General features: G+C 48.2%; 2 protein-coding genes across 3 annotated transcripts in view; both read left to right on the top strand.

Moving 5' to 3' along the window:
* The window catches only part of LOC140429767 (uncharacterized), a 42,298-nt gene extending 32,259 nt beyond the window's left edge, over positions 1–10,039 (top strand). For both annotated transcript variants that reach the window (XM_072517183.1, XM_072517182.1), the window contains exon 6: positions 166–10,039. In XM_072517183.1, the coding sequence (XP_072373284.1) occupies positions 166–292 (127 nt within the window). In that variant the 3' untranslated portion in view covers positions 293–10,039. The remainder of the gene's footprint in view (positions 1–165) is intronic.
* A 9,585-nt stretch (positions 10,040–19,624) lies between these two features.
* Positions 19,625–27,924, top strand: part of LOC140429764 (5,6-dihydroxyindole-2-carboxylic acid oxidase-like) — a 57,167-nt gene continuing 48,867 nt past the window's right edge. The window contains exon 1 of the mRNA XM_072517179.1: positions 19,625–20,524. Within this exon, the coding sequence (XP_072373280.1) occupies positions 19,838–20,524 (687 nt within the window). The 5' untranslated portion in view covers positions 19,625–19,837. The remainder of the gene's footprint in view (positions 20,525–27,924) is intronic.

Genomic DNA, 27,924 nt, shown 5'->3' with positions numbered 1-27,924 from the left:
ATTATATACTGGCTTATAAATCAATATTTCAACAATTTCCAGCAACATTTTTCATGTAAGACTACATTCAGGTTTACTTTAATATGTACTTTGATTTAATAAAGACTTGACATATGCGTTTCACAGTTCATGAACAAATAAATGGAGCTCTTCTTTAAATTTTAGGGCAAAATTTCCTCTGGAGACTTCGGAGACTCAATGTTTTTCTGAAGTGGAAAAGGAAGCAATGGATGAGCAACCCCAAGATCCATCCAATCGGGACACAGGCGATGAAGACATTTTCACAGCCTGAACCCTGGCTTTACACAATGTTATCTTCCTTTCTGAATTGCCTTATGCTCCACCACAAACGGGACTTAGTTTAAACTATAAATTTATTGATAGATCACCCTCCTACAGGTGTTTATTATGAAACACAAGGGTTTTGCGTTGATCCAATTAACACCTTTTTGGAACTTCAAATTTAGTCTATAATATAAATTGTGAAGAACAGAAGCGGGCATTTAATGTCCATGGTGTCACTCAGTCGAAGTTTCACTTGTGCAGGCGTACTTTATTGTTTTTAACAAGAGAGGGTGATTTTAGACTGGAGGAGTGGATGAGTTTTGGTGCGGGCCAGGATGGTTAAATCCAGCAAAGATCTGAACATGTTGGCAAGTTGGCTCCAACCCACTGTCTCCCACATTTAATTTGAGTGTATTTGGTTGACTTTGCGCAACCCCTCAGAAGGGATGGGCTGTCTATTAACATATGTTAATATGGAGCGATATTTCAAAACAGTTTTAAATATAACATTGCATCCATGAGTTTCCCGTACTTCCTGAAACCCGCTGTAGAAAGCATGGTGCGAAAACCATGACAATTGAGCGGGCTAATTACAACTCATAGAAATACTGCAAGGGATACTCAGCACTTCTTTACCTATTATTGGGAGGGTATTTGTTCACAGTAAGCTAAGAGCTTATTGTATACACTTTCAGGAGGTTCAGGTTGTTGGGTCACGTGGTAGCAAACATCTGCAGCTGGCTAGAAGTCTTGCTCCCTCCTCGGTCTGGTGGTCACACATTCCTCAAATTAAGCCCTCCCCTCAATAATGTTTCCAACGGATCCTTCTGGGCCTCCATTAGGATCATATCTATTTCAATTATTTGAACGTGATGATGCCAGTCAGAATAAGTTACCGTTCAAGGTCTGTGTCTCTGGCTGCCTTCCCACAGTCACTGAATACACATAAGTAACAGTCTGGGCACCCCCTGATCAGTCAGGATTTTTCATGAACTGCAAAGGCTTCCGCTCCATCCATATGCAACTGGTGACAACACAAAAGAACTGTTCTGCAAAATTGTGCAAGATTTCAGAGAAGCTGCCAAGACGATTTCATCCTGCAAAAGTCCAAACCAATTAAAAGCCACTTAAGGGCCTTATCCCTTTGACACTGGTATCCTATCTGTGGTGGAAGAATGGGGAATGGAGTGGAGAGGGGAGCAGATGTCAGGGGCTCTACACCACAGGGGGACTGTGCCCAGTAAAAGCTGGTGACCTCCTTGTGGACCTGGGGGAGGGTGCTCTTGATTAGACATCCTGTGGTCATCCTGGAAAGGGCCACCATTGCAGAAACACCCCACCTGCCTTAGCAATGCCTGCATCCCTACCACGTGTGGGTCTGCTTGACTGTCCTGAGCGAACCTGACCACCTAACTACATTCCAGGATCTCCTGCATGGTGACTGCTCCAGGGAAGCTGCCTTCACTATTGGGACTGAAGAAATGCTAGCCCTCAAATTGGGCAGCAGTTCTTCAAGGAAAAATATTCATCCAACACTGTCATTAAATTCAGCCTGATCTTCTGAAAGCCCTCCCTCCTACCTCCTCTACCCTCATTCCCAATCGCAAATGCAAGTAACTCATGGATTTCTTAGTCACTAAGGTTGAGACCAGCCACCTAGCTGAAACTGCCACCTTTCTCCCAACTCCACGATAGTCCTCAATACCGGGGCCAGCAAGGCTGCATACATAGCCCGCTACTATACTCCCTGTACACACACGACTGTGTGGCAAAATTCAGCTCCAACTCCATCTGTATGTTTGCTGATAACACGACTGTCGTGGGTCAGATCTCAAACAACAATGGGTCAGAGTACAGGAGGGAGATAGTGAACCTAGTGGCGTGGTGTAATAACAACACTCTCTCCATCAATGTCAGCAAAACTAAGGAGCTGGTCATTGACTTCCGGAAGAGAAGTGTCATACACACCCCTGTCTGCATCAATTGCGCCGAGGTGGAGATGGTTGATGTTGTGTTGGGCGCTCTGGATCCGTGGAACACATACAGGTCACCAACACTTCAAATAGTGCAACACCATTTTATTAAGTCAGAAATTGTTTAACATACTCTCACTGTGGCTTAACATGATATTAGCTTTAACAAAAGACATTTGCCTTGTCTTAACCAGTCGATGCACTTAGCACATGGTGAATGTCTGTGCTGCAGGCTGTGAGCTCTGTCCTACTAGGAAGCTGCAGCTCGAATGAGGGGGAACTCTGATGCCACCCTGCCTTCATAGGTTCATAGAATTTACAGTGCAGAAGGAGGCCATTCGGCCCATCGAGTCTGCACCGGCTCTTGGAAAGAGCACCCTACCCAAGGTCCACACCTCCACCCTATCCCCATAACCCAGTAACCCCACCCAACACTAAGGGCAATTTTGGACACAATGGGCAATTTATCATGGCCAATCCACCTAACCTGCACATCTTTGGACTGTGGGAGAAAACTGGAGCACCCGGAGGAAACCCACGCACACACGGGGAGGATGTGCAGACTCCGCACAGACAGTGACCCAAGCCGGAATCGAACCTGGGACCCTGGAGCTGTGAAGCAATTGTGCTATCCACAATGCTACCGTGCTGCGTGTGCTCTAACTGGTGATTGGCTGCGGTGTTGTGTGTGTTGATTGGTTCCACTGTGTGTCCATCAGTGTGTGTGTCTGCACCATGATATACTGGTGTACATTATGACATCCCCTCTTTTATAAAAGAATGTACATGTGTGGCAATAAATAGTGTATGGTGAGCATGTCCCTAACTGCGTGTGGGGTGTGAAAGATATATTTACAGGCCTATGTACATGAGAACTAAGCTATTTACATGGGAAGGTGCCTGGTGCAGAAAAACAGTGTGTCACAAGAATAACGAGATGAACACTATATACAAACCATGTAAACGATCAAACGGAAGAAGGAAACAATTCAGAAAGTCTATAAGTCCGCAAAGTTCATAAATTAAGTCTCTGAGGTGGGCGACGAATTCTGATTGACCGCCTCAAGGGTGGGTCGGGAGCCGCCGGCTGAGGAGCGGGCTGGACTGCTACCGAGTGAGGAGGATGCAGAGTGACAGGGATCTCTGCATAGTCCATGGCAGGGTCAGCAGGAGGGCAAGGCGACAGTGGGGGATCACGTAGCGAGCGCGGAACGAGACGAAGGGCGCTTCGATTGAGGTGTAGAACGGAGCCATCCGGTAGACGAACCAGGAACGAGCGGGGGGACCACCTGCCGAAGGACAACAGCGGTTGCAGACCAGCCACCATCCAGAAGGTGGATGTGGATGTTGTCATGTGGAGCCAGAGCAGGGAGATCAGCTGCACGGGAGTCATGAGTCGCCTTGTGCACAAGACCGCTGGATCCGTCGAAGGACCGGAACGTGGTCGAGGTCTGGGACATGAATGGACGGCACCATCGTCCTCAGGTTATGACCCATGAGCAATTGAGCTGGCGACAGGCCAGTGGACAGTGGGGCGGAGCGATAGGCCAGCAGGGCGAAGCAGAAATCGGACCCAGCATCGGCAGCCTTGCAGAGGAGCCGTTTGACTATATGTACTCCCTTCCCCGCTTTGCCGTTGGATTGGGGGTACAGGGGACTGGATGTCACATGCACAAAGTTGTACCTGCTGGCAAAGTTGGACCATTCCTGGCTGGCGAAGCAAGGGCCATTGTCCGACATAAACGTGAGTGGGATGCCGTGTCGAGCAAAGGTGTCCTTACAGGCACGGATGACTGCAGTTGATGTGATGTCGTGCAACCGTATCACCTCCGGGTAATTTGAAAAGTAGTCCACGATCAGGACATAGTCTCTACCCAACGCGTGGAACAGGTCGATGCCCACCTTGATCTATGGTGACGTGACCAACTCATGGGGCTGCAGGGTCTCACGTGGTTGGGCCAGCTGGAAGTGCTGACAAGTGGGGCAGTTGAGCACTGTGTTGGCGATGTCGTCATTAATGCCGGGCAAGTACACTGCCCCTCGGGGCCCATCGGCGGCACTTTTCCACGCCAAGGTGGTCCTCGTGTAGCTGTTCCAGGACGAGCTGGCGCATGCTATGCGGGATGACAATGCGGTCCAGTTTCAGAAGAACCCCGTCTACTACCGCCAGATGATCTCTGACATTATAGAACTGAGGGCATTGGCCCTTGAGCCACCCGTCTGTTAGGTGGCGCATGACACGCTGTAGCAAAGGGTCAGCCGCTGTCTCGCGGCGGATTTGGATGAGGCGTTCATCCGTGGCAGGTAGATTGGAGGCCATGAAGGCCACATGGGCGTCAACCTGGCAGGCGAATCCCGCTGGGTCACATGGAGTGTTGACTGCCCTGGAGAGAGCGTCAGCAATGATGAGGTCTTTGCCTGGGGTGTATACCAGCTGGGAGTCATATCGCCGGAGCTTGAGAAGAATACGCTGGAGGCGAGGCGTCATATCGTTCAAGTCTTTCTGTATTATATTGACCAGCGGGCGATGGTTGGTCTCAACGGTGAATTGAGGAGGTCCGTACACATAATCGTGAAACTTAACCACACCGGTCAGAAGGCCCAGGCACTCCTTTTCTATCTGCGCGAAGTGCTGCCCCGTGGGGGTCATGGCGCATGATGCATATGCAACGGGGGCCCATGATGAGGCCTCATCATGTTGCAGGAGCGCTGCCCCAATTTTTTGTCTCTTTTGCTGGACAAAGAAAGCTAAGACCGGGGCCGTGGTGAGTTTGGTTTTGAGTTCTCTCCATTCCTATGGAACACTTCTGAAGCAGATATGATCCCAAACGGCATCCTGTTCAAACAATATCTGCCTAAGGGGGTGTTAAAGGTACACAGTTTCCTGCTGGATTTGTCGAGCTGGATTTGCCAGAATCCTTTTGAGGCGTCGAGTTTGCTGAAGAGCTTGGCGCAAGCCATCATGCATGTGATCTCTTCGCGCTTGGGAATTGGATAATGCTCCCTCATGATATTGCGATTTAGATCCTTGGGATCAATGCAAATTCTCAATTCGCCGGAAGGCTTTTTTTACACATACCATGGAACTGACCCAGTCGGTCGGTTCCGTGACTCTGGAAAACACTCCTTGGTCCTGGAGGTCCTGCAGCTGCTGCTGGAGGTGGTCCTTAAGGGGTGCTGGGACCCTGCGAGGTGCGTGCACCACAGGCGTGGCGTTCTGTTTCAATAAGGTCTTGTAGGTATATGGGAGCGTGCCCATGCCCTCGAAGATGTCATGGTGCTGGTCGATGATGGCGTCGAGTTGCGCCCTGATGTCGGTGTCCTGAAAGGCAGACGTGTCATCAGGAGAGAGAGAGTGAACTCTCTGAACTAGGTTCAACAGCTTGCATGCCTGCGCGCAAAGCAGGGGGGCTTTCGAAGAGCCCACGATTTCAAAAGGAAGGATGGCTTTGCGTGACCTGTGCGTCACTTCAAGTTGGCACGAGCCGCTAGCATCAATGGCATTGCCATTGTAATCCAATAGCCGGCAGGCTGATGGAAGGATGGCTGGTTTGACACGAAGGCTTTGGAAGTCAGACCGCGCAATGAGATTGGCGGAGGCACCAGTGTCCAGGTGGAATCATATTTGGGACCGGTTGACCGTCAGGGTGGCACACCACTCATCATCTGGATCGATTCTGTATACCGACAGCGGCTGGTGTCTTTGCTTTGGGGACACCCTGTTTTTCGTTACGACACCGACTCAAAAAGGCGCCTTCGGGTCCTCGGTGTCACTGTTGTGTGGGAGGTCCGCATCGGACTCGGCGACCATGGGTTGAATTGCCCGGACATTCCTGCGAGGCTGGCTGAAGCGATATGAATTGGCAGGCTGAGCTGCTCGGCATAAGGCAGCATAGTGGCCAGGTTTGCCACATCTTAGGTATTGTCGAGATTTGTCAGGGCATTGGCATTTCAAATGGGTGGAGCCACAGTTGCCACTTGTCGTAGCGTCAGCACGTTCGCTGCGCCACCGCGCATGCGCGGTGCGGTCGTGCGTGGTGTGTGCCTGTGCATTGCGTTCGTCGACGTCGCCGTCCCCTCGTTTGGTGCGCACAAGCGCTGGAGTCCACGAAAAGTGTGCAAAATGGCCACCCTCATCCAGGCTGAGGCCCTGTAGTTGCTCAATTGTTTGGACCCATTCCGCCTCGTGGGGACCTTGTCGCGCCGTTTCAGCCGCTTGGATGTGGGAATACTGACTCGTGGCATTTCCGTGTAGGACACAGGTCTCGATGGCGGTCGCTAGGGTGAGCTGCTTTACTTTGAGGAGCTGCTGTTGTAGGGGGTCCGACTGAACACCGAAAACGATCTGGTCGCATATCATGGAGTCGGAGGTGGGCCCGTAGCTGCAAGACTGCGCAAGGATGCGGAGGTGAGTGAGAAAGGATTGGAAAGGTTCATCCTTACCCTGCAAACGCTGTTGGAACACGTAGCGCTCAAAACTTTCATTCACCTCTACGGTGCAGTGAGTGTCAAACTTGAGGAGGACCGTCTTGAACTTTGTTTTATCTTCATCACCTGCAAAGGTGAGAGAATTGAAAATGTGGATGGCATGGTCTCCGGCCGTGGAGAGGAGGAGAGCAATCTTCCTGGTAGCCAAGGCACCCTCCCTGTCTGTGGCCTCAAGGAAGAGCTGGAAGCGCTGTTTGAATATCTTCCAGTTGGCCCCTAGGTTACCAGTGATGCGGAGCGGCGGCGGCGGGCAGATGTTGTCCATGTTGCAGGATGACAGAATGCTGGCGGAAGGCAGATCACTTGCAGGTAGGTCTAAGAAGTGCTAATATCCCTCAACTCCTGGTATCATGTAATGTTTGGCGCTCTGGATCCGTGGAACACATACAGGTCACCAACACTTGAAATAGTGCAACACTTGGCTGCGGTGTTGTGTGTGTTGATTGGTCCCACTGTGTGTCCATCAGTGTGTGTGTCTGCACCATGATATAGTGGTGTATATTATGACATTTGAAAGCTTCAAATTCCTAGGTGTAAACATCACCAACAATCTGTCCTGGTCCACCCACGTTGATGCTACGACCACGAAAGCACAATAGCGCCTATACGTCCTCAGAAAATTAAGGAAATTCGCATAGCTACATTGACTGTTTTTATAGCAATTTTTATAGATGCACCAGGGAAAGCATCCTATCTGGCTGCATCACAGCCTGGTCTGGCAACTGCTCGACCAAGACCTTAAGAAACTAAAGAGAGTCATGAACACAGCCCAGTACATCACACAAACCCACCTCCCACCATTGACTCTGTCTACACCTCCCACTGCCTTGGGAAAGCGGGCAGCATAATCAAAGACCCCTCCCACCTAGGCCTTTCTCTCTTCCAACCTCTTCCATCGGGCTGAAGATACAAAAGTCTGAGAATACGCACCAACCGATTGAAAAACAGCTTTCCCCCCGCTGTTACCAGACTTATGAATGACGCTCTTATCAACTGAACTGATCTCTGTACGTATTTTTTCTACAATTGTAGCACTACACTCTGTATGCTTCAGACGATGCCGATATCGATGTATTTACACCGTGTATTCATTGTATATTCTATGTTCCTGATGTATGCAGCGATCTGCCTGGACTGCATGCGGAACAATACATTTTACTGTACCTCAGTACACATGACAATAAACCCTGAGCCTACAGGCCAAACTTCCTTTGAGGCTTTTCCTTTCCCTAACGCCAAACTTGGATCATTCTCTAGTTTCTCTCCTATCTTCATTCATGACCTTTCTGAAATCATCTTGTCCATGAAACCAACCTCCAGCTCTTGCAATCCTATTTCCACCATCTGCACATGGATGGAGTGGAAGCCTTTGCAGTTTATGAACAATTCTGGTTGATCTATGGGTGCCCCCATCCACTTGTGTATACTGGCATCCTTTCCTGGCCCCAATGTTTACTGATATTATTCATGATCTCTCTTTTCAGGTACTGGTCCATTATCCTTCAAATCCACTGTCATCTTCCCTCTCTTCAAAAGTCCCCAGCATTGTTAAAAACTAACCCCCACCCCTATCTGCAACCTGTCTTTCCTCTCCAAAATATTTGAAAAGTTTGCTGCCTTCCAAATCCATTCCCACCTTTCCTCGAAATCTACGTTTGAATTTTTCCAATAATGTTTCCACCCCGAGTCAGAATTCTATGTGCCTGTGACATAGACAAACTATCATTCTTCCTTCTTGACCTGTTGACCACACCATCCTCCTCTACCCTCTCAACACACTGTCCAGCTGAGTGTGTGTGCACCCACCCACTTGCATTCTTATCTATCTGGTTGTAACCAGAAAATCACCTTCAATGCCTTCACATTCCCATCCGTGCAATTTCTCATAAATGAATATATTTTTTTAATTGTATGGCGTCTTTCACAACCTCAGGACATCCCGACAGGCTTTACTGCCAATGAAGTACTTTTAAGGGTAATTGCACTTGTAGTGTAAGAAACATGGCAACCAATTTGCATGCAGCATGGTAGCACAGTGGTTAGCACCGTTGCTTCACAGCACCATTGTTCCCAGCTTGGGTGACTGTCTGTGCGGAGTCTGCACATTCTCCCTGTGTCTGTGTGGGTTTTCTCCGGGTGCTCCGGTTTCCTTCCACAGTCCAAAGATGTGCAGGTCAGATGGATTGGCCATGCTAAAATACCCTTCGTGTCCAAAAAAGGTTAGGTGGGGTTACTGGGTTACGGGATTAGGATGGAGGTGTGGGCTTAAGTAGGGTGCTCTTTCCAAGGATTGATGCAGACTTGATGGGCCGAATGGTCTCCTTCTGTCCTGTAAACATTCTATGATTCACTCACAGACAGCAGTGAGAATGATAAGAAAATCTGCTTTTATGATATTGATTGAGGGATAAATATTGGCCAGCTGACTGGGAATAGCTCTCCTGGTTTCTTCAAAATATTGGGACCTGAAAGAGCAGCCTCAGTTTAACATCTCATTCAAACGACCTCGAAGTGGACATCACTCTTTCACTGAGCACTGGAATGTCAGCCTTGGATTTTTTCATGCTGAATTCCTGGGATGAAACTTGAGCTCACAGTCCTCCTGACTCGCTTAGTGATAGAAACTGTGCGAGATGACAAGCTGGGCCAAAGGGCCTATTTCCATGCTGTAAACATCTATGACTCGATGACTCAAAGAGGCAACAGTGCTGTCAATGAGCCATAGCTGACATATCTGCCAAAGGAATACGTTTTATATCCATTTTATACCCTTTGGAAGAAAAGGGTTTCCACTCCTGCTCCCGATCCACTGACTGCTGCTAAAAGTGAATATTGAGAACAAACATGGTCAGATACTACTTTAGTTGGACTTACACACAGGCATCAAATTTCAGTTCTACTAGCCCCAGCATTTATAAGAGTTTCTGATCCCGTGAGTGTTGATGGTGGGATACTTAACAATGGTAAGGTCATTGAATGTCGAGGTTTTTTTTAGATGTCCTATGAGATGTATCACTAACTGACACAATATCTAGAGCTACTTGACATCAGGTGAGGCGATGGCGTAGTGGTATTGTCACTGCACTGGTAATCCAGAGACACAGGGTAAAAATCTGGGGACTCGGGTTCGAATCCCACTAAGGCATGTGGTGAAATTTAAACGCAATAAAATATCTGGAATTAAAAGTCTAATGATGACCATGAAACCATTGTCATAAAAACCCATCTGGTTTACTAATATTAGGGAAGGAAATCTGCCATCCTTTCCTGGTTTGGCCTAAAACTACATGTGACTCCAGACCCACAGCAATGTGGTTGACTCTGAAATGGCCAAGCCAGTCAGTTGTATACAACCGCTATAAAAACACAAATAAAGAATGAAACCAGACGGACTACCAGGCATTGACCCAGGCACCGCAACAACAGCCAACGCAGCAAAGACCTCCTTACTAACATCTGGAGGCTTGCACCAAAGTTGGGACAGCTGTCTCACAGACTAGTCAAGCAAAAGCCTGACATAATCATACTCGCAGAATCATTTCTTAAAGACAATGTCCTGTCTCAATGGCAGAGGTCGTGGCACAGTGGTATACAATCGGGAGGGAGTTGCCCTGGGAGTCCTCAACATCAGCTCTGGACCATGAAGTCGCATGGCTTCATGGGCAAGGAAACCTCCTGCTGATTACCACGTACCTCCATCAGCTAATGAATCAGTACTCCTCCATGTTGAACATCACTTGGAGGAAGCACTGAGAGTGGCAAGGGAGCAGAATATACTCTGGGTGAGGGACAGCAATGTCCATCACCAAGTGTGGCTTGGTAGTATCATCACAGAACAAACGATCTGGGTCCTAAAGGATACAGCTGCTAGACTGGGGCTGCAGCAGGTGGTGAGGGAAACAAGAGGGAAAAACATACTACGACCTCACCCTCACCAACCTGCCTGCTGCAGATGCATCTGGCCATGACAGTATTGGTAGAAATGACCAACGTACCATCCTTGCGGATGGGGATATTTGTGGAGGCTCGTCCTCCAGTGAGTTGTTGAATTGTCCACCATCATTCATGGCTGGCTGTAGCAGGACTACAGAGCTTAGATCTAATGCCCTTATCATGTTGCGTGGCACTACCACGCTGCTAAATGGGAGAGACATCGAACAGACCTAGCAACTCAAGACTGGGCATCCATGAGGCGCTGTGGGCCATCAGCAGCAGCAGAATTGTGTTCAACCACAATCTGCAACTTCATGGCCTGGCATTTCCCCCAAACTCCCATTACCACCATGCCAGGGGATCAACCCTGGTTCAATGAAGAGTGCAGGAGAGCTTGGCAGGAGCAACATCAGGCACACTGAAAAATGAGCTGCCAACTGGTTGAAACTACAACACAGGACTACGTGTGTGCCAAATAGCAGAAGCAGCAGTAATAGATGGAGCTATGCGATTCCACAACAAATGCATCAGATCTAAGCTCTGTACTCCTGCCACATCCAGCCGTGAATGATGAGACATTGAGACAGGACAATTAAACAGCTCACTGGAGGACGAGCCTCCACAAATATCCCCACCCTCAATGATGGAAGAGCCTGTAACTATATGTATAAGTACGCCAGTGAAGAGTTAATTATTACATCTCAGTGTAATTCAAATACTAGAGGGCACCGCCAGTTCCCAGTATAAATATCAGAACTCAAGGAATACAAAGAACAAAGAAAAATTACATCACAGGAACAGGCCCTTCTGCCCTCCAAGCCTGCGCCAATCCAGATCCTCTATCTAAAACTGTCGCCTATTTTCTAAGGATCTGTATCCCTCTGCTCCCTGCCCATTCATGTATCTGTCTAGATACATCTTAAATGACGCTACCGTGCCCGCCTCTACCACATCCGCCGGTAATGCGTTCCAGGCACCCACCACCCTCTGCGTAAATAACTTTCCATGCATATCTCCCTTAAACTTTCCCCTCTCACCTTGAACTCATGACCCCTAGCAATTGAGTCCCCCACTCTGGGAAAAAGCTTCTTGCTATCCACCCTGTCTATACCTCTCATGATTTTGTAGACCTCAATGAGGTCCCCCTCATCTTCCGTCTTTCTAATGAAAATAATCCTAATCTACTCAACCTCTCTTCATAGCTAGCGCCCTCCATACCAGGCAACATCCTGGTGAACCTCCTCTGCACCTTCTCCAAAGCATCCACATCCTTTTGGTAATGTGGTGACCAGAACTGTACGCAGTATTCCAAATGTGGCCGAACCAAAGTCTTATACAACTGTAACATGACCTGCCAACTCTTGTACTCAATACCCCTTCCGATGAAGGAAAGCATGCCATATGCCTTCTTGACCACTCTATCGATGTGCACAGCCACCTTCAGGTTACAATGGACCTGAACACCCAGATCTCTCTGTACATAAATTCTCCCCAGGGCTTTTTCATTTACCGTATAGTTCGCTCTTGAATTGGATCTTCCAAAATGCATCACCTCGCATTTGCCCGGATTGAACTCCATCTGCCATTTCTCTGCCCAACTCTCCAATCTATCTATATTCTGCTGTATTCTCTGACAGTCCCTTTCACTATCTGAAATGAAATGAAAATCGCTTATTGTCACAAGTAGGCTTCAAATGAAGTTACTGTGAATAGTCGCCACATTCCAGCGCCTGTTTGGGGAGGCTGTTACGGGAATCGAACCGTGCTGCTGGCCTGCCTCAGTCTGCTTTCAAAGCCAGCGATTTAGCCCTGTGCTAAACAGCCCCAGTGCTACTCCACCAATCTTAGTGCCATCTGCAAACTTGCTAATCAGACCACCTATACCTTCCTCCAGATCATTTATGTACATCACGATCCGAGACATCCCTGACCCTGGCACCCGGGAGGCAACATACCTTTCGGGAGTCTCGCTCACGACCTCAGAATCTCCTATCTATTCCCCTAACCATTGAATCTCCTACAACTATTGCTTTTCTATTCTCCCCCTTCCCTTCTGAGCCCCAGAGCCAGACTCAGTGCCAGAGACCTGGCCGCTAGGGCCTTCCCCCGGTAGGTCATCCCCCCCAACAGCATCCAAAACGGTATACTTGTTTTGAAGGGGAACGGCCACGAGGGATCCCTGCACTGTCTGCCTGTTTGTTTTTTTTTCCCCCTGTCTGTAACCCAGCTATTCTTGTCCTGTACCTTGGGTGTGGTTACCTCCCTGTAACTCTTCTCAATCACCCCCTCTGCCTCCCGGATGATCCGAAGTTCATCCATCTTCAGCTCCAGTTCCCTAACACGGTCTTTGAGGAGCTGAAGTTGGGTGCACTTCCCGCAGGTATAGTCAGCGGGAACACCGGTGGTATCCCTCACCACCCACATCCTACAGGATGTGCCTTAACATATCTGTTAAGGCTCCGGCTCTTTCCTCTTTCACTTCCCTCAGTAACCTGGGATAGATCCCATCCGGACCTGGGGACTTGTCCACCTTAATGACTTTTAGAATACCCAACACATCCTACCTTCTTGTGCCGACTTGACCTAGAGTAATCAAACATCTATCCCTAACCTTCACATCCGTCATGTCCCTCTCCTCGGTGAATACTGGCGCAAAGTACTCATTAAGAATCTCACCCATTTTCTCTGACTCCACGCATAACCTTCCTCCTTTGTCCTTGAGTGGGCCACCCCTTTCTCTAGTTACCCTCTCGCTTCTTATATATGAATAAAAGGCTTTGGGTTTTTCCTTAACCCTGTTTGCTAAAGATATTTCATGACCCCTTTTAGCCCTCTTGATTCTTCGTTTCAGATTGGTCCTACATTCCCGATATTCTTCCAAAGCTTCGCCTGTCTTCAGTCGCCTGCTCCTTATGTATGCTTCCTTTTTCCTCTTAGCTAGTCTCACAATTTCACCTGTCATCCATGGTTCCCTAATCTTGCCATTTCTATCCCTCATTTTCACAGGGACATGTCTGTCCTGCACTCTAATCAACCCCTCTTTAAAAGCCTCCCACTTATCAAATGTGGATTTACCTTCAAACAGCTGCTCCCAATCCACATTCCCCAGCTCCTGACGAATTTTGGTATAGTTGGCCTTCCCCCAATTTAGCACCCTTCCTTCAGGACCACTCTCGTCTTTGTCCATGAGTATTCTAAAACTTACGGAATTGTGATCACTATTCCCAAAGTAATCCCCGACTGAAACGTCAACCACCTGGCCGGGCTCATTTCCCAACACCAGGTCCAGTATGGCCCCTTCCCGAGTTGGACTATTTATAAATTGCTCTTGAAAACCCTCCTGGATGCTCCTTACAAATTCTGCTCCGTCTAGACCTCTGACACAAGTGTATCCCAGTCAATGTTGGGAAAATTAAAATCTCCTATCACCACCAACTCCCTAAGTTTTAGTTACTTAGTGGTGGAAAGATTATTCTTTCCATAATCTGTTTTCATATTTGTACCTCTATCTCACGCTCGCTGTTGGGAGGTCTGTAGTACTGCCCCAACATTGGTATCACACCCTTCCTATTTCTGAGCTCTGCCCATATCGCCTCACTGCTCGAGTCCTCCATAGTGCCCTCCTTCAGCACAGCTGTGATATCCTCTCTGACCAGTAATTCAACTCCTCCACCCCTTTTACATCCCTCACTATCCCGCCTGAAGCATTGATATCCTGGGATATTTAGTTGCCAATCATGCCCTTCCCTCAACCAAGTCTCAGTAATAGCAATAACATCATACTCTCAGATACTAATCCAAACCCTACGTTCATCTGCTTTACCTACTACACTTCTTGCATTAAAACAAATGCACCTCAGACCACCAGTCCATTTGCGTTCATCATCTGCTCCCTGCCTACTCTTCCCCTTAGTCACGCTGACTTCATGATCTAGTTCCTTACAGGTTTTAGTTACTACCTCCTTAATGTCCACTAACCTCCTCATTTGGTTCCCATCCTTCTGCCACATTAGTTTAAACCCTCCCCAACAGCATTAGCAAAAGCACCCCCAAGGACATTGGTTTCAGTCCGGCCCAGGTGTAGACCGTCCAATTTGTAGTCATCCCACCTCCCCCAGAACAGGTCCCAATGTCCCAAAAATCTGAACCCCTTCCTCCTGCACCATCTCTCAAGCCACGCATTCATCCTGCCTATTCTTTCATTTCTACTCTGACTACCACGTAGCACTGGTAGCAATCCTGAGATTACTACCTCTGAGGTCCGACTTTTTAAACTTGGCTCCTAACTCCCTAAATTCTGCTTGGAGGACCTCATCCCGTTTTTTTACCTATATCATTGGTACCTACATGCACCACGACAACTGGCTGTTCACCCTCCCCCTTCAGTATGTCCTGCAGCCGATCTGAGACATCCCTGACCCGTGCACCTGGGAGGCAACATACCATTCGGGAGTCTCGTTTTCGACCACAGAAACGCCTGTCTACTCCCCTTCAAATTGAATCCCCTATGACGATAGCCCTTCCACACTTTTTCCCGCACTTCTGTACAGCAGAGCCAACCACGGTGCCATGAACCTGGCTACTACTGCCTTCCCCTGGTGAGCCATCTCCCTCAACAGTATCCAAAACGGTATACCTGTTTTGGAGGGAATCTTGGGTAATTAGGTGTATTGATCACAGCTCAGAGAGTAAGTTAGATGAGAGAGAAGTAGTACGAGAACACCATTAGTTTTTTAAAAATATATATTTTATTCAAAAAATTTTCGGCCAAACAAAACAGTACAAAAAATTTTCCCTTTTACAACAATAAAACAATATAAATAATAGTGACCGTTTTTAACAAATAAATAAATAATATATAAACTAAATGGCAACTGCCATAACAAAATATTAACTCTCCCAAATAATAAAGTCAAACAAGCCAATATACATATCCAAGTAAAAATATCCATACAAAAACACCCCTGAGGACCCACCCGAGCCCTCCCCCCCCCCTTCCCCCCCTCCCCCCTGGGTTGCTGCTGCTACTTTCCCAGTTCCTTTATCGTTCTGCGAGATAGTCAATGAACGGTTGCCACCGCCTGGTGAACCCTTGAGCCGAACCTCTTAGTGCAAACTTTATCCGTTCCAGTTTTATAAACCCTGCCATGTCGTTTATCCAGGTCTCCACGCCCGGGGGTTTAGTTTCCTTCCACATTAACAATATCCTTCGCCGGGCTACTAGGGACGCAAAGGCCTAAACATCAGCCTCTCTCGCCTCCTGCACTCCCGGCTCTTCTGCAACCCCGAATATAGCCAACCCCCAGCTTGGCTCGACCCGGACCACCACCACCTTTGAAAGCACATTTGCCACCCCCACCCAGAACCCATGCAGTGCTGAGCATGACCAAAACATGTGGGTGTGGTTCGCTGGGCTTCTCGCACATCTCCCTCACCTATCCTCTACCCCAAAAAATTTACTGAGCCTTGCTCTGGTCATATGCGCCCTGTGCAAGACCTTGAATTGTATCAGGCTAAGCCTGGCACACGAGGACGAAGAGTTTACCCTGCGTAGGGCATCTGCCCACAGCCCCTCTTCGATCTCTTCCCCCAGCTCTTCTTCCCATTTTCCCTTCAGCTCATCCACCATGATCTCCCCCTCGTCTCTCATTTCCCTGTATATATCTGACACCCTACCATCCCCCATCCATGTCCCCGAAATCACTCTATCCTGAATCTCCCGCGTCGGGAGCTGCAGAAATTCCCTCACCTGTTGCCTCACAAAAGCCCTCAATTGCATATACCGAAATGCATTCCCCTGGGGCAACCCGTATTATTCCGTCAGCGCTCCCAGACTCGCAAATGTCCCGTCTAGGAACAGATCCCTCAGTTGCACAATCCCTGCTCTCTGCCATGTTCTAAACCCCCATCTATTCTCCCCGGGACAAACCTATGATTATTCCTTATCGGGGACCGCACCGCAGCACCCGTCATTCCCTTATGCCGTCTCCACTGCCACCAAATTTTCAGCGTTGCCACCACCACTGGACTTGTGGTGTATTTCTTTGGGGAGAACGGCAACGGCGCTGTTGCCAATGCTTGTAGGCTGGTTCCTTTACAGGACGCCATTTCCAGTCTCTTCCACGCCGCTCCCTCCCCTTCTCCCATCCACTTACCCACCATTGAGATATTGGCGGCCCAATAATAATCACTTAAGCTCGGCAGTGCCAGTCCCCCCCTATCCCTGCTATGCTGCAAAAAAAACCTCCTCACTCTCGGGGTCTTCCCAGCCCACACAAAGTTCATAACACTCTTCTCAATTTTTTTGAAAAAAGCCCTCGTAACCATCACCGGGAGGCACTGGAACACAAAAAGAAATCTCGGGAGGACTACCATTTTGACCGCCTGCACCCTGCCCATCAGTGACAGGGACACCATGTCCCATCTCTTAAAATCCTTCTCCATCTGTTCCACCGATCGTGTTAAATTAAGCCGATGTAGGGTTCCCCAGTTCCTGGGAGAACACCATTAGTTAATTCTAGATTATAGATAACTGTTTAACAGACTCAAACTTACTTCATTAGTAGTTATAGCTTTGTAGAGTGCGCAAACTCTATTTAATTTAATTGTTATCCAATAAATCAGTTTTGCTTCAATCTAAAGATTGGTGGTTTCTTGATCATCAACTCATCAGGCCATTCTGGATCACAAGGCAAAGAATATCGACATATTACCACAAAGTGTAATATAACAGAGCCCACCACATCTGTGCAAAAGACAAGGCTGAAACATTCACAACAATCTTCAGCCAGAAGTGCCAAGTGGATGATACATCTCAGTCTCCTCCAAGGTCCCCAGCATCACAGGTGTCAATCTTCAGTCAATACGATTCACTCCACGTGATATCAAGAAATGGCTGAAAGCATTGGATACTGCAAAGGCTATTGGTCCTGACAATATCCCAGCAATAGTACTGAAGACTTGTGCTCCAGACCTGCTTGCACACCGAACCAAGCTTTTCCAGTACAGGTGCAACACTGGCATCTACCCAGCAATGTGGAAAATTGCCCAGGTACAATAGAAACAGGACAAATCTAACCCAGCCAATTACTGCCCTATCAGTCTAATCTCCATCTACTGCCCTATCAGTCTACTCTCCATCATCAGCAAAGTGATGGAAGGAGTCATCAACAGTGCTGTCAAGCGGCACTTACTCAGCAATAATCTACTAACGGACATTCAGTTTGGATTCCGCCAGCGTCACTCAGCTCCTGACCTCATTATGGCCTTGGTTCAAACATGGACAAAAGAGCTGAATGCCAGAAGTGAGGTGAGAATGACTGCCCTTGACATCAAGGCAGCATTTGACCGAGTATGACATCAAGTATGACATTGTCGCAAAATTGGAGTCAATGGGAAAACCCGACGCTGGTTGGAATCATATCTGGTACATACCTGGCACAAAGGCAGATGGTTGTGGTGGTTGGAGGTCAATCATCTCAGTTCCAGGACATCACTGCAGGAGTTCCCCAGGATAGTGTCCTCGGCCCAACCATCTTCAACTGTTTCATCAATGACCTGCCTTCCATCATAAGGTTAGAAGTGGGGATGTTCGCTGATGACTGCACAATGATCAGCACCATTGGTGACTCCTCAGACACTGAAGCAGTCCATGTCAAAATGCAGCAAGACCTAGACAATATCCAGCGTGAACTGACAAGTGGCAAGTTACATTCGTGCCACACAATGACCCTCTCCTACAAGAGTCGATCTGACCAGTGCCCCTTGACAGTACCATCACTGAATCCCCCACAATCAACATCCTAGGGGTTACCATTGATCAGAAACTGAACGAGACTTTACTGTTGCTGAGTCAAAATCCTGGAACTTTTTCCCTAACAGCACTGTGGGTGTGCATACACTTTAGGGACTGCAGCTGTTCAAGAAGGCAACTCACCACCACCTTCTGAAGGGTAACTAGGGATGGGCAATAAATGCTGGCCTAACCAGCGATGTCCACATTATCATGTGAGAGTAACTTTAAGAAATGGGTGTTTATAAAGGGGTGTGTATATAAATATCTGTAGTGAAAGTACATTTAAGAAATGGGTGTTTACTACTGCAGTGATGTCAGAGAGTGGGTGGAGCTGGGCTGTCTGTCAGCTTTTTACTTTCGTTTTTGAGCAGACTGCAGGGTGTGTTTTAGTTTCATTTTCAGTGTTGGAGCTGAAGCCAGACCAAGCAGGTGTACTGCTGTTCTCTCTGCCATCAAAAGACTATCTCTTGATCATTTGATGAATTCAGAATTATAAATGTTTTCAGTAGTGACTTTAACCTCATGTGCCTCTGATAAAGGTTTTGTTTTTAAGTCGTATGGATGTTAAAAAGGAAAGCTTAAAGGTTTATTTAGTGTTGTAGTCTTTGGGGGTTGTATTTGAATTAATGGTTGCTAAGATGTTCACTGTACGTTTTAAAAAGGTTAACTTGAGTTCATAGAATAAACATTGTTTTGCTTTGAAAAATACTTTTCCATTTCTGCTGTACCATACCTGTAGAGTGGGCCGTGTGCTTCCCATACCACAATCTATTAAAAGTTGTGGGTCAGGTGAACTCCATGATACACTTTGGGGTTCTCTAAACCCTGGCCCAAAACAACATCCCTTCAGTGAATTTTAAAAAAATAAGCAGAGCCTTCTCATTTCTCAAATGCAGAAATCCCACCAGTTGATCTTGGGGCCAGAAACCACTTCAACTGGTTCACTGAATCAACCTTTTTTACTCATGGTTCATTTCAGGTTTAAGCTCATTTTTCTCAGCGCTATTTGTTTGATGATGTCAGCACTCGTGGATGCTCCCATCCAGCCCAATGGCAGTTTAGATCCAGAATGAAACTCGTGTCTTTCTTTATTCATGCTTCAGCTGTTTATAACTTGGCAAGGCGATGTCTGACTGCTTTATATCCAGCAAGATCTCCCAGCAACTTTCCGTTTCATCATTAACCTGAACCCATACTTGCCAAAAAAAAAATTATCACAAGATGAGCAGCAGACCCTACCCAAGGGAATAATTGGGGATTTAAGAGGATTAGCTGGAAACGTTACCAGTCTTGTGCAGTTTTCATCATTGACTCAGGATTAGTGAAAAAGGAAAAAGTTGGAGCTGAAGTTTTTTTTTCAAAGATGAGTTCAGTGGGGCTCCTCGCATATCTCCTGAGTGTAATTTGCACAGTGAGGATCCGGGGCCAGTTCCCGCGGGAATGTGTGCAGTTGGAGGTGTTGCTGAGTGGGGAATGCTGCCCTGGCCGCGCCGCCGACCCCAGCGACCGCTGCGGCTCCAGCCTGGGCCGGGGCATTTGCGCCGATCTTCGGGCTGACCCGGCTCGCCACGGCCCGCAGTACCCGCACGATGGGCTGGACGAGCGGGAACGATGGCCCCTGCGCTTCTTCAACCGCAGCTGCCGCTGCGCCGCCAACTTCCGAGGCTACAACTGCGGCGGCTGCCGCTTCGGCTGGGGCGGCGCCGACTGCCGGCGGCCCCTCCTGGTGCAGCGGCGGGACGTGCTCCGCCTGAGCCCCCGGGAGAGGCAGCGGTTGGTCCGAGCTCTGCACCTTGCCAAGGTCACCCCTCACCCCGAGCTGGTGGTGGCCACTCGCCACCTCGCTAACATCACCGGGCCCGATGGCCGGAGCCCCCAGTTCCAAAACATCTCTATTTACAATCTGTTTGTCTGGACTCACTACTACTCAGTAAGTAAGACCTACCTGGGAGGAGGGCAAACCTTCAGTGGCATCGACTTCTCTCATGAAGGTCCCGCTTTCCTCACTTGGCACCGCTACCACCTGCTGCAGCTGGAACGGGACATCCAGGTAAGGACCCCATCGTTCACCCACTTCAAACTGGCACCGGGGTAGTTGGCATCTCAACCTGCAGCAAGTTAAGGGCGTAATACAATCTTTCTAAAGGCAAATAATTATTTCTTAACTTTCTGGGGGCAAAGGGGGCCCACTTTGTTATTAGATCAGGAGTCAGTGCATTTAAATTGGCACCCAGAGTGAAAACCAATGCCCAAACCCCTTAAATCATCGAGGAGTTGGCACCATTTTCCGTTTCTTTTAAACTATTTATGATATCTCGGGTGCTTTCACAGGAGCACTTGAAACCAAATCTGACACCAAAGCACATGAAGAAATATTGGGACCCTTGGGTCAAAGGAGTAGGTTTTTTTTAAGGAATGTTTTTAACAGGGAAGGTGAGGCAGGGGGTGTAAGGAGGTAATTCTAGCAGGTCCTGGGCAACCAAGAGGCCACCGCACCAGTGGTCCATGGGGAGGGGTGATTAAAATTGGGGATACTCGAGGGGTGAGAATTAGAGGAGTGCAGATATCTCCAGAGGGCTGTGGAGTTGGAGGAGAGGTGGAGGAGGTGGGTCAGTGAGGATGGGAATTCTAAAATTGACAGTGTGGTTCAACTGGGAGTCAGTGACCACAGGGGTGATCAGGACTTGCTGTGAGTTTCAGATATGGACATGAGGATTCTCTTGCAGCCAGCCAGGATGAAATGATCAGTCGAACACCTTGTTACTTTAACATGTTTATTTCTCGGCCGGGGCTAAAACCACTGTATCTCTTGAGAGTTACACCAGCAAGCCAAAGTCAATATATATAACAGCAGTTCTTATACAGTTTTTGGCTCATTTCTGAGGGCAGCTCCCTCGCATTCCTATCTGTGCTCTCAGCTCAATTATAATTCAGCCCCCCTCAATTATAATTATCTTTAAGCCTAGTGCACCCATTCCCAAGGCCGTTACTGCAGTTTGTCTGGTTCAAAAACAAGTGATACATTTTGCTACCAGAAGTCTGTCTTGACATTTCTTCACACAAAGCTTTATCTAACATTTGGTTTTTCCCCTAAAGTTTGATTCTAGCGCCAGACTACGCCATTCTATAGCTTGAGCCTGCTTGAGCCATATTCTCATTGATCGATCATCAGCCAAACTCTCAGACACAGGATTTTGGATGACTTCAAGTTTACAGAGGGTAGAAAGTGGGAGACCAGGGGCGAAATTCTCCGGAAACGGCGCGATGTCCGCCGACTGGTGCCCAAAACGGCGCAAATCAGACGGGCATCGCGCCGCCCCAAAGGTGCGGAATGCTCCGCATCTTTGGGGGCCGAGCCCCAACCTTGAGGGGCTAGGTCGGCGCCGGACGAATTTCCGCCCCGCCAGCTGGCGGAAAAGGCCTTTGGTGCTCCGCCAGCTGGCGCGGAAATGACATCTCCGGGCGGCGGGGGGTCGGAGAATCTCGCCCCAGGTGTGTGTTGAAAAAGTTAAGCTAGAGTTAACAAAGGCACAAATGATGGTTTCAGCAGCAGATGAGCTAAGACGGGCAGCACGGTAGCATTGTGGATAGCACAATTGCTTCACAGCTCCAGGGTCCCAGGTTCGATTCCGGCTTGGGTCACTGTCTGTGCGGAGTCTGCACATCCTCCCCATGTGTGCGTGGGTTTCCTCCGGGTGCTCCGGTTTCCTCCCACAGTCCAAAGATGTGCAGGTTAGGTGGATTGGCCATGATAAATTGTCCTTAGTGTCCAAAAATTGCCCTTAGTGTTGGGTGGGGTTACTGGGTTATGGGGATAGGGTGGAGGCGTTGACCTTGGGTAGGGTGCTCTTTCCAAGAGCCAGTGCAGACTCGATGGGCCGAATGGCCTCCTTCTGCACTGTAAATTCTATGATAATCTATCTATGATAAAGACAAAGATGGACTGAGATGGAAAGAGGCGATCTTGGTGATGGTGCAAATATATATTTGGAAGCTCATCTCACAGGTCAAGTATGATACTAATCTAATGGCAAACTTGGTTTAGTGTCAGACCATTGGCAGGGAGAGGATAGCACTTGATAGCTCGGAAACAGAGTTAAGAGCAGGGACTCAACTGGCTTCCGGCCTTCCCAACATTGGAGGACATTTCTGCTCATTGGGCATCAGATGTGAAAATTAAAGCAGTGCTTCAGATGATGCCACTGTGGAAAGGCGAGGAGAGGGCCAGACTTCGATCATGTTCATTTGTTTAAATGACCTGTGTTTGATTATGATGGTGTGTTCACTGACCTACATTCACTGCGGTTGATTGCTGAAGTCTGGGTGAATGAAGCCTTTTGAAAGCTAAGGTTATGAAAATCCTCCAGAGGAAGATCTGTGAAGACCCAAGCTCTGGACATTTGTGTAACAATTGTGTAATTGAAGAGAATTTTTAAAGCATGGGAATAGAACTGGTAGCATCTATGCAGTCATGGAATCATAAAATTTACAGTGCAGAAGGAGGCCATTTGGCCCATGGAAAGAGCACCTGACATAAGCCCACACCTCCACCCTATCCCCTAACCCAGTAACCTCACCTAACCTTTTTGGACACTTAAGGGCAATTTATCATGGCCAATCCACCTAACCTTTTCATAGAATTTACAGTGCAGAAGGAGGCCATTCGGCCCATCGAGTCTGCACCAGCTCTTGGAAAGAGCACCCTACCCAAGATCAACACCTCCACCCTATCCCCATAACCCAGTAACCCCACCCAACACTAAGGGCAATTTTGGACACAATGGGCAATTTATCATGGCCAACCCACCTAACCTGCACATCTTTGGACTGTGGGAGGAAACCGGAGCACCCAGAAGAAACCCACGCACACACGGGGAGGATGTGCAGACTCCGCACAGACAGTGACCCAAGCCGGAATCGAACCTGGGACCCTGGAGCTGTGAAGCAATTGTGCTATCCACAATGCTACCGTGCTGCCCCCTAGTTGCCACATTCCGGCGTCTGTTCGGGGAGACTGTTACGGGAATTGAACTGTGTTGCTGGCCTGCCTTGGTCTGCTTTCAAAGCCAGCGATTTAGCCCTGTGCTAAACAGTCCCAGTTATATGAGCAGTTCATGAAAGGTGTGTCGACATTCGATACAGTGGCAAGTACACTCAAAATAATTTGCACTGAAGAAAATGTGATGACTAAAATGATGTGCATTCCACTGGAGATGCCAAGGAAATAGTGAGCATGTTAAACAATACTTGACAGCATTTAGGCAATTAGCTTCTGCATGTACACAAACGGATTCATTTGTATCTCATTAATTGAAACTTATTATTTGAAGACGTCAGTTCCACAAATTAGGGAATGTTTTCACATAGATGATGGCAGTCCAGATCCAATACTGCCATGTTAGATTCCAAGAACAAAGCAATTATCCCTTAAACACAGGGTTGCAGACACAGCTTGCCCAACTAGCTCAGGTGCAAGGATCATGGGCAAAAAAACTTCAGTCTCATCAACGTTGAATCCTTGTGGTGCAAAAGGAGGCCATCTGGCCCATCGAGTCTACACTGATCCTCTGAAAGAACGCACTATCCCTGTAACCCCACCTAACCTTTGGACATGAAGTGACAATATATATTGTGGGAGGAAACCAGGGCACCCGAAAGAAAACCACGCAGACATGGGGAGAACATGCAAACACAGTCAGTCACCCAAGTTTGGAATTGAACCAGGGTCCCTGGTGCTGAGAGACAGCAGTGCTGACCACTGTGCCACCCCTATCACGGTCGGATATCTTTAAAACTGCGCCCAAGATATGGGAATACTCATCGGGTTGCACTGCCTTCTGCACCTCGAGGGAAAAGTCTAACTTGTGCTTAACCATTTTGCACATATGCGCAGCTCTCGAAGTAGAAAACTTAATTTGTTCAACCATGGAGAGTGGCTTACTATAAAGCACCAAGGAATGCTCAGTCAAGATCATAGACACCTCAGCATTACTTCTTATCAATATTGACATGAAAATATCTATTCTGAATGGCAAACCCAGCCATATTGTTTGCAACTTTCCCTTCCGCCTACGGCAGAAGTTTACAAGACTCCATTATTCAGTTTTTTGGAACAATCATAGTTCCAGTATGTTACAAAATATCACGTTAGACATCTTCAGTTTCTAAGAAGTCTTATGAGATTAAACCTTTCAATAGGCTCGGATTCAAACATCAAGACCCCACTGCAACACACATTAACATGATTGATAATGCGGCCTATATGCACCAGTATCCTTCCTTATTTATTAGATTTGGGAGATGAGTGGTACTGTCAGGCTTTTCATGTTGACTCCACAATTCTATCAGTTTCACAAAATTTGAACAGTTGATATTTGCAATCCATGCTAAAATGTGTGGAAGCAGTTGGTATCATTCAGCAAAACAATTCATTATATGGATATCAAGCTTCATGGTGCCAGGGACCCGGGTTCAATTCCGGCCTTTGGTGACTGTGCGCATTTTTCATGTTCTCCCTGTGTCTGTTGAGTTTTCTCCAGGGTGAATGTAGTCTATGCATCAATCTTTAGGTGGACAACAAACGTTCCATTCCTGCCAAGTATCCACTCCCTATAATCAAACCACTTTCAGCAATATTTCATGACTCCAGTCTTCACAAAGCTCTATTTGTAATGGATCTATCTTCATGGAGAGAAAAGCCAATAAAGTACAGCTTTTGTTACTCCATGAGGTTTTGAAAAATTCATTCATGGAATGTTGGTGTCGCTGGCAAGGTCAGAAATTATGGCCCATCCATAATTGCCTTTGGGAAGGCAGTGGTGAGCTGCTTTCTTGAACTGCTGCAGTCCCGAGCCATTTGGGAGGGAGTTCCAAGAGTTTTACCCAGTTTTATTTTATTTTATGTATTAACACATGTACTGAAGTACAGTGAAAAGTATTTTTCTGCGGCCGAGGGAACGTACACAGTACGTACATAGTAGACAAAAAAGAATAATCAACAGAGAACATTGACAAATGGTACATCGACAAACAGTGATTGGTTACAGTGCGGAACAAGGGGCTAAACAAAGCAAATACATGAGCAAGAGCAGCATAGGGCGTCGTGAACAGTGTACTTACAGGGAACAGATCAGTCCGAGGGGGAGTCGTTGAGGAGACTTGTAACTGTGGGGAAGAAGCTGTTCCTATGTCTGGATGTGTGGGTCTTCTGACTTCTGTACTTTCTGTCTGATGGAAGGATCTGGAAGAAGGCAATGCCTGTGTGGGAGGGGTCTCTGATAATGATAGTGACAGTGAAGGAACAACAATATATTTCCAGGACAGGATGGTGAGTGGCTTGGAGGGGAACTTCAAACTGCTCTTCCCATGTATCTTCTGCCCTTGTCTTAGAGGGCAGCAGTTTGGGGTTTGGAAAATGCTGTCTTGGGAGTTTTAGAATGCATCTTGCTGATGTACACACTACTGCCATCGCTGGCGAGGGGCGTGAATGGCACTCCCATCCACAAACAATCAAGTGGATGTGTTGAGCTTGAGCTGCACTCATCCAGGCAAGTGGAGAGTATTCCATTACATTCCTGACTTGTGCCGTGTAGATGGTGGACAAACTTTAGGGAGTCAGGAGATTGGTTAGTCACTGCAGGATTCCAAGTTTCTCAACTGCTCTTAAGCATAGGTATCTAGAAGGCTGGCCCAGTGTAGTTTCTGGTCAATAGTAAACCCCAGGATGTTGATGGTAATGCCATTGAATGTTATGGGGCTATGGTTAGTGTCAAAACCTGGGGTTAAGCAGGTAATGGGACACTAATGGACCCCTTCTACATCCTGTATAAAACCACAGGGCCATGAACTGTGAGCTGGCCTTTGTAGTAGAGTAACTGCTCTGTACTCTCTGTTGCATTAAGCCTTTTTCCTTTGACTCGACCTGTTTGGCTCGGTGTGGACTCCTTTCTGGACCTTATAATGCTGGTGACAAGGATCTGGACAACACTCCAGCCTTCAGCCTCCACCAGCTCTGAAGCCCCGAGTTCCAGTGGGGTTCTTCCATGCCCTGGGATGTCGTTATTTGGTTGGTTGAATCCGTTTGATACAGTTCAGGATAAATGGGTCCGTTACACTGAGCACGTTCACTTTTCTTCTTTCGAGTCAATGCCATTACAGAGAATGAGTGGTGGTGTTCCTCATCATTGTGGGGGCGGAGACTTATAGGGTGATCCGATACTTGGATTTTCCCGATTGCCCCCAACTCCCACATGCGGAGACAGTGGCGGCTGCTGGCGGAATCTTCTCTGAGGTTCTCCCATCTGTCCAAATAGCCCAGGCAAAGGGAGGGGCGGACCGGGGAGTCCACAAACCACAAGCTATGGAGGTGAATGCCTGTGGGTGTGGACTGGGGCATGCGGACCCCTCCTTTTGGGCAGATCAGTGCCAAGCCCTGAAATGCGTCCGCACGTCTCCCGGGGCCACCGCCTGCCCTCGGTGCCTTCCTCCGTCCGCACATCTTCTGGGGCCACTGCCTGCCCTCGCCATGAGTGTTGGTGCCCTACACGTGGTTACTGCAACCGAGGGGCCTGTTGACAGACCGGGCAGATTGCCCCCAATGATCAGGCCATGGCCAGTGTTCACTCAAGACCATGGGCCAGCCATTTAGGAGATGAGGAGGAGGAAGAGCTCCTTTTACACTGTCTCAGCGTCTCGAGTAACCCTATCACAGTTTCATTCCGGGTAAATGGCCATCTGTTGAAAATGGAACTTGACACTGGAGCAGCGGTGATGCTGCTTGGCTTGAAAACTTTGGGCGGCCCCCTAACATCCGGCGGTGAACAGGTTGGCCGAGCGGGCCATACAGACCCTGAAGCAGGGCTTGTGGAAACAGGGTGCTGGCTCGTTGGAGACCTGGATGGCCCGATCACTGTTTGCATACCGGACTCTTTCTCTGTCCCCACCCCCCCCCCATGCAATTACTGGGATTGCACCCACAGAAATTCTGATGGGTCACCACCTATGGACCAGATTGGTGTTGCTGTTGCCTGACATAGGGGTGAAAGTGCGAAAGGCACAGGATCCTCAGACGGCGGTTCGGCTTTCTAAGCATCCAGTTTGTGTTTTTGCCCCCGGGGGGCAAGATTTACCTCTGTAACTACGCTCAGGGTGACCACTTGCTGAAGGGGTTCTGTGGCTGACCTGAGCCGAACTCGTATCAGCAACAAGTGAAGCGCCACGTGGACCACCTTCGAGCCAGGTGCCCAGTGGCACCCCCGCGGGCGGCTCCGACAGTCCTGCAGGCCCTGTCGGACCACAGGTGCCCAAAATTCCCTGCCGGTCTGGACGGAAGAGGCGTCCCCCACTCCGCTATACATCGTCGGACCCGCCGTAACCTAGGGTTAAGCAGGTTATGGGACACTAATGAGACTAGGAGATTGATATTCCCAAAGAACTATGGGGAATATACAC

Source organism: Scyliorhinus torazame, chromosome 9 (genome assembly GCF_047496885.1).
Source record: "Scyliorhinus torazame isolate Kashiwa2021f chromosome 9, sScyTor2.1, whole genome shotgun sequence".
Taxonomy (NCBI): Eukaryota; Metazoa; Chordata; class Chondrichthyes; order Carcharhiniformes; family Scyliorhinidae; genus Scyliorhinus; species Scyliorhinus torazame.
The sequence above is the reverse complement of the archived record's forward strand: the minus strand, read 5'-3'. Positions and strand labels throughout refer to the sequence as shown.